The sequence below is a fragment of the Haliotis rubra genome, unplaced genomic scaffold (assembly GCF_003918875.1).
Source record: "Haliotis rubra isolate DU_JTF1 unplaced genomic scaffold, ASM391887v1 Scf565, whole genome shotgun sequence".
Lineage (NCBI taxonomy): Eukaryota > Metazoa > Mollusca > Gastropoda > Lepetellida > Haliotidae > Haliotis > Haliotis rubra.
Window position 1 is genome coordinate 683,495 of NW_025767263.1, and position 11,526 is coordinate 695,020.

Genomic DNA, 11,526 nt, shown 5'->3' on the forward strand with positions numbered 1-11,526 from the left:
GCGTTACTATCACAGCATTTCTGATCTGTATAAGTAGTAATACAGCTGTAGGGCTACTGTAGATTACGTGATGGCCTTACACCAGCGTAGGAAAACATTTAATGAGCAATAGCTCAACGCTCATTGTCATTTATTTCCTGTTGTCTGCAGTAAGAATGACTAACCAAAGGAAACTCGTAGAGTTTTTTTTGACAGGAAAACTGTTACAATGAGCAAGGAAAAATAAAACAAACGTGCAACCTGTGAAATACTCCTACTTTTATTTCCATTCGCTATTTTACTCCTGAATTTTAATTTGAAAGTGAAATACCCTTGAGTCAAAATAATTATCTGGAGCCCTGATTAGGACAGCTATATCCAAAGAGGAGTTCAAGTGTCTCCTCAAAACCCACCTCTTTCGCATTGCCTTTCACAAGACTATGGACTTTGTCTGCACTTACGTTGCTTGACTTTTTCAGATTTTGTCAAAGTGAGCACCTATTTGTGGATACTAGGTGCTATATAAATCATATAAATCCATTATTATTTAAATCAGTCTGGCAAGAAATTTGCAGTTAACCTATGTCTACGACAGTCGTAGCACTGAGATGATCTTAACTCCCATGCTTTAACATGGGCCCATGTATAAGGCTCCTCACATTTTTCAGAAGATTGTTTTGTTATTTTGATGCCATTTCTTAATGATACTGACGCTGTTTGCTTGTTGAATATTGGCCAACGATAAAGAATAAATAGAACATATGTAGTGCAACGCATCTGAGGCAAGCTGTTTTGAAAAGTGAATATAGTTTTTTGTCACAGATGCTATAATAACTATCAAGTCTTAGGCAGTGAGTCACTGTTGACATTTCTGTCACCTAACTTGATGACATCTTTAGATTGTATTGATATTTTCACCAAAGACAGGGATGTGATTAAGTGTCATATGGATTTGAAGACCTCTCAGTTTCTAGGACTTCAGTCCTGTCCCACAACAAAGCACATGTGATACATGTGGTCTCACCTTAGGCAAGTGAGTTTGTTCAAAATTGCCTCTGTCCACCCAACAGAAAATGGGTACCCGGTTGGATAAAGTCGTGTGACTATAACCTTCTAGCGCCTAACAGGCAGCTTGGGTTATCTGGGTTAATAATAATCAGATTCTGATTACAGCGTCCAGTGAGCAACTAGTCAGATTGATACTAGGCGCTATATAAATGAATTATTATTATTATTATTTGTTTACCACATTGTACAAATGCTGATTTGTTTACAGATTACAGACTTTATACATAACAGAACTTGGGTAGTGAGTGGCAGTATTGCCATCTGAGTCTGTAACAGTGTTATTTATGTTTAGTAGTTGAAATTCATCTTGTCCAGTATCACACATAGAATATAATTTTGCTGACTTGTGCAACAATTTCATGATTCACTCTTGCCTAAGTTGGTTTACCTAATGTCCAAGATTACTCCAGCAGAAATCCTTGTGGATTCTTTGATGCTGTTGTTCACATGTTAAATACTGATAACTTGTCACTAATAATAAATAAAAATGGAAGATAAACCAAACAATGCATCTGAGGCAAGCTGTGTTTTGAAAAGTGAATATAGTTTTTTTCACAGATGCTATAATAACTATCAAGTCTTAGGCAGTGAGTCACTGTTGACATTTCTGTCACCTAACTTGATTACATCAATATTTTCCAAAAGGTCAGGATTATCATAAACCTGTAATATAAAGTATTATCTCACCTTCATGTAAAATACTTTAATTTCATTGGTCAATGACGCTTTAACAAGTTTCTTTGTCACCTCTCCCAGGAGGGTGACAACTGGAAAAAATATTACCCGCTGCCATGGTAACCGCCAAACTCTCCACCAAGAAGTTGTATCGTTAACAATCATATGACGTCAAAATATGACGCATGCAGTGCCCGGAGTTCGAAAACTGTATGATTAGCTGTTTTTTTTAGTTCACTATGTACACATTTATTATCCCCTGCAACGCGTTTTTCGGGGGGTATCAAAATGGACTCCGTCTCTGTTTGGGTGGGTGCGTGCGTCCCTCATCCGCGTCCGCACATTTGTCTTTTCCGAGCAGAACTCTAAAACCGTTCACTATTTCTTCACCAAACTTGGCACATAGATCTGTTGGTGTACTGGTGCCTTTTGGTAGTTTTGGAATTCTGAATAAAATATTTTTGGCGTTTCCATGGCAACAAGTTTGACTAAAACAGAAATGTGTGGTAGTGCACTTTTCCGGAGCAGAACTCTAAAACCGTTCACTATTTCTTCACCAAACTTGGCACATAGATAGATCTGGTGGTGTACTGGTGCCTTTTGGTAGTTTTGGATTTCTGAATAAAATATTTATGGCATTTCCATGGCAACAAGTTTGACATAGACTGAATTTGGTGATAGTGCTCCTTTCTGGAGCAGAACTTTAAAAACCTTTCAATACTCTCCTTCCACTTTTCTATATACACCCCTAAATATTTGACATAATCATAACTCGTAGACATAATCATGAAGAGTATTTTGCCATTACGGGGGATATTGATGACTTTGTCTTCTTGTTTTACCGACTTTGACTGCTTTATTTAAACTGTTTTATATATTGCATCAATCACACACTCAACTTAAACATTATTAACCATTTTAATAGCAGTTTTAAGCTTGTCAGAATATGTTTCACTGATTTAAAAAATCCAGTCGTGAGGCAAACGCCATTTTGTTTACATGTCATATTGTCGGTAGCAATCTTCAAAATAAAATAAAATGATATTTGCACATTAAACATGGCAGTAAGATAAATATCTTGTATGCTTCTCCCTCGGGTAATACGGTCTGATGTACACCTTTTTGTAGCAGTGTTATCCTTCTCCTCCCGGCTCTTGTGACACTGCTACAAAGAGGCATACATCAGACCGTATTACCTTCGAGAGAAGCATGGAACTTATAATATACAAGGATGCCATAGATTTCCAGTGTATTGATGATAATCTGAAAGTTTCTCACAAGGCATGTCGATCTCAGGGCGTTACGGCCAAACATTGAAACGTCATCTCTTTCATATCTTACTTGAAATTGGATGAAGCAAATGATTTAATGTAGTCTGACAAATCCCAAATATAATGCATGTTACATCTGACCACTTTCAAAATGGCATTGTGTATTCATAGCTGTTGTAGTTTAGTTAAGCCATATTCCAGCAACAGCATGGCAGGGGACACCACAAATAGGCTTCACACACGGTACCCATGTGGGGAGTCGAACCCAGGTCTTTGGCACGATGCGTGAACAATTTGAACTTGTCAGAGGGGTACATATTGTATGTGATTGAGACTACATGTAGTTAGACTTCCATTTTATGTGGAAGCCGTGGAGGTGGAGTGGGTTTGTATCGATCTGGGTGATCTTTATCGACCACCAGCCCTGTTGCACAAAGAACAAGATCTTAAATGAACATTTATTGGGTTGATTTGTTAAAAAATGCGGAGTGTAACTTGTCCGCCACTCCGGTTACATGGTTCTGGTGCATGTGCAAGGGGAAAGGGTCCATTCAGGTGAAGGTGTGTTTGGGAGAGATGTTTTTCTGTTCTGGGGGAACACAGCACAGGAAGTCACCAAACATCCATTACATTTTGCGACAATGAGAAATAAGCAAGTAAATATTAGTCAAAATATGTATAATGTTTTTACTCTTAGAAACTACATTTTTGTAGTTAATTTTGCTGATGTGACTGCTGTCCTTTCTTTCAGGGATATGTGTGGGACAGTACCTCCAGAGGGTGAGCTCACGGTTGGACCTGGGTGCTGAGCTTCTCTACCAATATGGCCAGCAGGTTCCTGGGAAGGAGATCTCCATATTGTCATTAGCTGCCAGACTCACGGGTAATTTGAAAATCAATTGAAGAATCGTGATTGATATTGGTTCAGGATTGATTAATGATTAATCAAGAAACAGAATTGAAAACAGGACGACTCACTTTCACTCACTCACTCACTCACTCACTCACTCACTCACTCACTCACTCACTCACTCACTCCTCACTCACTCACTCACTCACTCACTCACTCACTCACTCACTCACTGAAGTGCTACCTGGCTTAGGATGAATGAGTATTAGAATATAAACTCTATCAAGTCTTAGGTAGTGAGTCAACATTACAAACTTTGCATCTGAGGCAAGCTGTGTTTTGAAAAGTGAATATAGTTTTTTTCACAGATGCTATAATAACTATCAAGTCTTAGGCAGTGAGTCATTGTTGACATTACTGTCACCTAACTTGATGACATTCATACAGCGATATTACTTTCCAATTTAAATTAACAATTTTTAGGTCAATGATACATATCACCTAACTTGATCACTGCTTGTTTCGAGTGATCAGTTAAAACATATTGATTCATTTATCATCAGATAAAGTACCACGATTATCGATACTACCATGTATCGTCACAGCTCTAATAAATACCGGAGAAAATATTTTAAAAAACAGTTGACATTACCAAGTGGTGGCCCATTTATGCATGGATTACTAACACAGAGACATCTTGACCAATGAATGAAGACGTAACCTATTAATTTTATTATTCAATAGTTGAAGTTGAGTTAAATTAATACAAGTAAAGATTTTTTCAACACTACCAAAACTTTATTTCACTACAGTATCACTATATCACTAATTGTGATGATTATTAAAAGATATTTTTAGTCAGCCCTGATTTCAAAGCTATTATGATTCCCTTTGTCTATGAACTGATAATTTCACACTTTTGATTGTCAAAAGGCAACTAAAATTAGGTGACCATGATGATAGTTCACAAAGTATTTCATATCGAGCCATTGTCAAAAAGGCAACTGAACTACATTCCATTTGAATACTTCCATCTGGCGCCGCTTTCGATTACCTTCCCACAAACAGAGCTCGGCAGTCCTTCATACCATCCAGAACTCGTGTTATTAATGCAACAAATGTTTTTGAATAGTCATCATGCATGCGATACCTACTAACTCAGCCTCTTTACCTATGTGGTTAATTGTATGGAATCATCAGCATTCATTTTGTGCATGTAATTATTGTGTATATTTTTTTGTGAATTTTGTATATATTCATTTTGAGGCCGTTGTTGAAACAAAAAGAATTTCCTTCGGGATAATAGTTATATCTTGTCTTATCTTATCCTGTGTTGTTTTACAGGTGACCAGTGGGCATTGAGTGCAAACGTCAGTCCGTTAGCAGGGAATCTCCACGCATGCTACTACCAGAAAATTAATGAAACGCTACAAATAGGAGCTGAGTTAGAGACCAGTTTAAGGATGCAAGAAAGTGTGGCTACTGTAGGATACCAAATAGAAATACCAAATGCAAATGTTCTGTTTAGAGGTAAGTCTATGATGGGTTGTTGCTTACGCTTACAGCCATTGGTTTTGCCCTGTCCAGTGTCAGACATTGATATGGATGAAATAATGCACAATGTTCGCTTGCTAGTTTAGTACAAGTAGGTTATTCTGATGTGCATGTTGATCCAGACTGAAAACAAAAGGACTTGAAAATATTATACTTCAAGTGTTTAAAGGGGCCGGTGGGGTAGCCTAGTGGTTAAAGCGTTGGCTCGTCACACTGAAGTCCCAGGTTCGATTCCGAACATTGGTACAGTGTGTGAAGCCCATTTCTGGTGTACCCCACTGTGATATTGCTGGAATATTGCTTAAAGCGGCATAAAACCATATTCACTCGCTCACTCAAGTTTTTAAGGGTAAAAGCAGTCAAAGATGAACTATCTTCTGCAAAGTGGCATCCTGACAGCTTACCCCCATCCTTGTCGTAAGAGGTGACTAACGGGATCGAGTGATCAGACTTGCTGACTTGGTTGACATATGCCATCATATCCCAATCAGATTGATGCTCATGCAGTTGATCACTGGATTATCTGGTCCAGACCCAATTATTTACAGACCGCCACCATATAGCTGGAATATTGCGGAGTGCGGCGTAAAACTAAACTTATTCACTCCATGATGTTGAGTATCACTTGCTTCTTAACGCTGTTGGCCTTTTCACCAAAATGTATCTATTGCAATAGAGAAGCATTAAAAATGTTCTTCTGTATAGATCAACGATCATGACAAAATCGTCACGCCGAAGACCAGGGTTCGATTCCCCACATGGGCACAATGTGTGAAGCCCACTTCTGGTGTCCCCCGCCGTGATATTGCTGGAATATTGCTAAAAGCGGCGTAAAACTAAACTCAGTCAGTCAGTCAGTCAGTCATGCCAAAATCGTTAATGAGCAGAGGACTAGTTATCAATAATAAACCCACTGAATGAATGGGCAGGCCAAAGCATCTGAGGCAAGCTGTGTTTTGAAAAGTGAATATAGTTTTTTTTCACAGATGCTATAATAACTATCAAGTCTTAGGCAGTGAGTCACTGTTGACATTACTGTCACCTAACTTGATGACATTCATACAGCGATATTACTTTCAAATTTAGTAGTCGGACATGGAACTTATAAAGTGTGGCCTCTATACACATGGTTGAGATGAATTTAGTTGTTGCCTGAGAATCTGGTTGCTCTTCTGTCTGTGGTTTTGGGGTGGAGTTAATCCCCATCAACCTAAGCTGATCAGCAAAGAGGTGGCCAGATGGATAGTGAGGTCTGGTGATGCCAGTGATTACTCATTAATCAGTTTGGGCAGTAGGGTAGCTTAGTGGTTAAAGAGTTCGCTTGTAATGCCAAAGTTCCGGGTTCGGTTCCCCTTTTGGGTACGATGTGTGATGCCAATTTCTGGTGTCCCCTGCCATGATATTGCTGGAATATTGCTAAAAGTTTACATCACCTTTCTGCCCTCTGTATCAAGTGTCGGTGGCGTAGCCTCATGGTTAAAGCACTTGCTTGTCACAATGAAGGCCTGGGTTCGATTCCCAGCTTGGGTACAATATGGTGTCCCCCGCCATGATATTGCTGGAATATTGCTAAAAGCAGCGTAAAACCCAACTGACTCATTTTGTATCAAGTGTATGCCGTAGCAGATAATTGGTGGTTCAAGCGGTGGCCTTGTCACTGAAAATGAACTTTAAAAATGAGTACATTTGAGATCGATGCTCATGCTGTTGATCTCTGGATTGCCTGGTCCAGATTCAATTGTGTACAAACCACCGCTGTGTAACTGGAATATTGCTGAGTGTGGCGTAAAACTAAATCACTCACTATATTTAGGACAGCAAACACACACCCCAACCAGTAGGCAAGAACAGCAGCGTCACATGCAATGTAAGTGCAAAGATTGTAAATGTTAGACCAGTGTAGGAAACTACTGCCTGCCCGAAAGCCCGAGACGGGTTAATTCTGTGGAGGGCTGGCAAAAAATATATCTTACCAGCCCAACAGTCGAGCTCATATTTTATGTGTAATCATGAAAACCTATCTGTGAGACTGCTTTTGTGACAAAAACACTTGAGATGTATTAGTTGAGATTTGTATTAAGTTGATTCAATTTCATGGAATTTGTGTCAAGTTGATTACACTGATTTAAGGCAAACGCCTATTGGTCAGTTATTGCTGAGCTGAAATGTGAAATTAAAGTTGGTGTGGCAACTTTGGGGAAGGGCTGGTCAGTTTTCAGAGTTACCAGTCCTGGTGTCTGGTAGAATTTTCTGTTAAGATTCCTACACTGGTTAGACCCCAATTCACCTGACCAATAATGGCTGAAATGATAAAATTAGACATGTTTCTGCAGAGCTATTAACGCTGCACCAACCTCTCATTCTTGACTACAAAAATGTTTTCAATGTTTCAGGTCAGTTCGACACAAACTGGTGTATAGGAGCAGTGATGGAAAAGAAACTTCTGCCTTTCCCCTTTACATTTGCTCTGAGCGGCTATGCCAACCACGTGAAGGCACAGTTTAGGTTTGGCATTGGCCTCATTGTGGGTTGACATTGTAGATACTGTTTGGATGACAACTACTAATAAACATGAAGCGTGTTAGTCATCAGCTGAATGTGTGATGTGTGAAGGACAGTACTGTATTCATGTGCATTTACTCCTCAGGGTGGACATAACTGGAACACATATTCATGCTTGTTAGGAAAATAGCTTTCTGTGTGACACGAAGATAGAGGGAGAAACAGCATGGTGTACTTTGATTCAGATTACACTGAAATTGTTATTACAGTGTTTGGAATTAGTGGGGTCCTTGTGTCTTGGGGATTTACTGTTAAAGTATTTGAATTAGGGGACCCAAGTCGTGCAGCAAAGTCGTGGAAGTATGAAAAAAGCTAAAATGGTCAATAATTGGAAATATTATTGAAGAATTATTAATGATTATTGTCATTGATTATATCTACATTAACTATTGTGATCAAATAAAGTTTTAATTAACACACAAAATACACAGAGTTACGTCTTCATTTATGGGCTCTAAGTTATGCTCAGAATGCTGATTATGTTAAACATGCCAGCAGCCACCTGTGGCGTAAAATGGTGACTTCATTTGGACCCTTTTCTGTTTTATTCAAAATATACTTCTCCTAATAACTAAACGATACCAAGTTGGCTATCATTAACTCTATGATTTATGTTGATAGTCTTTTACACGATAAGCCTGAAAAGATGTCTTGGCAAAGCCTGCTGTCATTCCGAGATTGGTATTTTACTGTGTTTAAAATTTTGACATTCCTGAATCTGAACCGATATGGTCCAGTCTCGATTATTTACAGACTGCTGCCATATAGCTGGAATATGGCTGAGTGCGACATTAAACAACCAAACATTTGTTATTCATGTTTGTTTTTCAATGTTTATTGCTGCACTAAGCAATCTCCCAGCAGTCTAGAAACAGTGTACAGATATGCACTACTTGGCTTTTTCCACCATGAACATTGAATGCATCACTCAGATATAGTCATAAGACAGCCATACATTTTGAACAGCCACTCCTGTGCTGTGATTTGTTACAAGCTACACAATTGGCTACATGGTACTCTGATCACCCAATCAGAGAGCCTGTTACAAGATTCAAAACAGAACAAGGTAGTAAACAATATGTTGTGTCAGTTAGATGGTCGTATTGACAATATTTATTTATGCTGTTTCAAACCTGTATTTAGTACTTGTTTGAAATATAAAAGAATTGAACTGATGTCTTTTAAGTTTGTCTGCAGGATTTGTTCCACACCCTTCTGACAAGGACCCATTGACTTCCATGCTGAATCTCAAACACTGACTTACCTGTGTGCCGTGTTAAGAGATACATGTTCATGGTACAGGGATTTGTCTAGACTTGCTCAGAGGCTGATATTCAGTGCCAGTTCAGACATTATAGATATAAAACAGTTGTTCAGAGTCCCCCAATTTGCCTGCTGAAGCATGGCCAACTATATTTCTTGTTTTACGGATTTTTGTCCTCAGAAAACCTAAAGGCAGGAGGGGGAGAAAAAAAACAATCACCAGCCAATGCAAACACCCATATTTTTTAACATTAGGATTTTATTTTTCGAACGGGGAAAATTTATTTATATTTTTTTTGTATTCTTGAAAAAATACGACCCGCGGACCTATAAAACAAGAAATATAATTAGTCTGGCCTAAAGGTGCTTTTAGAATTGGATACACCTGTGTTTTGATATCTCTTGTGGTTATTTTTTGTCTGGAATTTAAGACGATCAATAATTGTATATTGTCTTTCAGTAAAAATTACCAGGTTGGAATTTAAAGATTTTCATTTCATGCTATAGTTGGAACTGATAAGTTTTGAGGGGACATGTATATCAGCAGATGACAGCCTATGAAGGGGAATGCAGTTTTACACAACTGCAATTAATGGAGTGGTTTAATTGGAGGTTATGGGGTTATATAATTGCATGTGTTCAGTCTGCAGCAGGAAAATATAAAATATGCAATATACATAAAACTTGTCCAGATTTTTGCACTGGTCAAAACTCCTTTATGTACACAGATCATTCCAAACCCAACAACCATCTCCGTGTTGTAGTGGTTAGAGCGTCCGCCCGCCCGGAGAGCGGGAGGTCGCAGGTTCGATCCCCGGCCGCATCATACCAAAAGATGTTAAAATATGGTACTTGTTGGTCCCTGCCTGGCGCTCGGCATTAATGGGTACAACAAGGACTGATCACTGATCAGCTCGGAGACAGTATAATGAGAAAGATGTAATTACGTTTAAAGGAGCTTTGATGACACAAATATCTGGACTTATATAATATATATATATATACTCCCAATCATCGAAATGGCATTTTTATTATTTCCCTCAAATTTGTTTCCCTTTATGTCTATGACGAGCAATTAGGAGTCAGAGACAAATCCCTCATACATGAAGTATCCACAAGTTGACCTAACTGATTGTGAAGCGTGTAATAGTTGTGATAGTATGTTAGGTTATGCAACACTGCCCTTATGTACATAGGTTTTATGTAATATTTAGCTCATTCCATTTATGTCAGTTGTTGCATGTGTCGGGATCTGTTTACAGGACGAGTGCGGCATAAAACTAAACTCAATCATGTTTGCAAGATGTCCAGAACATACTACTGTCTACTTACATGAAGCCCACAAAATAATTTTTCCCAATTTCCAAACATGTTCAAATTTAGGCAGCTGGGTCGTTCATTGTTTCTCAGGTCAGACCCATTTTATTTCTTGTTTTACAGATTTTTGTCCTCAGAAAACCTAAAGGCAGGAGGGGAAAAAATTAAAAATCACTAGTCAAAATAATTTTCCTTTTAAATACTAAAAGTATTTTATTTTTAGCAATTTATGATGTTTATATGTGGCAAAAAAATAAATAATCTTTTTGTAAGTTTACATTTTTGGCCAATAAAACATGAGGATTTTATATTTTGAGTAGGGAAAATTATTTATTTTATTTTTTCATATTCTTGAAAAGATATGACCGGCGTATCCATAAAACAAATAAAATTGGTCTGGCCTTACCATGAGAAACAGTAATTTGCAGTTTTGTCAGTAAAACCTGCTTTCAGAAAAATCCTGTTTAAGATGACATGGGTTTGTCTGAAGCTTAACAAATTTGTCATTGAAGCATGAAATATGAAAAGGCTCTTGGGCATCAGTGGGGTAGGGGGTTGCAGATTAGAAATCACTGAAACTTCTAACATTTTGATTTTGGCCTTGGGTCTGTTATTCATGTGTCTCATACAAGTGTTATATGTTGGCAGAACATTGACTTTAGTCTGTTTGCAGTGAAAACGTACCGATGAATTTCACTTTGAACAAAAAAGTAAATCAAATGAAGTGAAATTAAGATTGCGAATCCTCATAACTTTACCTTGCCAATTGAACATAAAAATCTCAGAATTTTATTCAACTTAGGATAAAAGTTGTTTAACAAACGATCATAGTTTCAAATTGCTATTATTAGTTTGTATTACAAGGGGGTATGCACATTAAATGAAACCCGAGAACAAGAAGGATTGGTTTCTACGGTAGTCTAAAGTTAACGCTCATCACGTACCGCACGTGCATTTGTTTCACTGTTCCAACTACTGCACGTACTC

At 38.1% G+C, this 11,526-nt stretch overlaps 1 protein-coding gene across 1 annotated transcript in view; it reads left to right on the forward strand.

Annotated features, from left to right (window-relative positions):
• Nucleotides 1–8,383, forward strand: part of LOC124254135 (mitochondrial import receptor subunit TOM40 homolog 1-like) — a 30,009-nt gene extending 21,626 nt beyond the window's left edge. Inside the window, exons 5-7 of the mRNA XM_046688012.1 lie at nucleotides 3,745–3,876; nucleotides 5,188–5,373; nucleotides 7,791–8,383. Of these exons, the coding sequence (XP_046543968.1) occupies nucleotides 3,745–3,876; nucleotides 5,188–5,373; nucleotides 7,791–7,930 (458 nt within the window). The 3' untranslated portion in view covers nucleotides 7,931–8,383. The remainder of the gene's footprint in view (nucleotides 1–3,744; nucleotides 3,877–5,187; nucleotides 5,374–7,790) is intronic.
• Nucleotides 8,384–11,526: the final 3,143 nt, after the last annotated feature.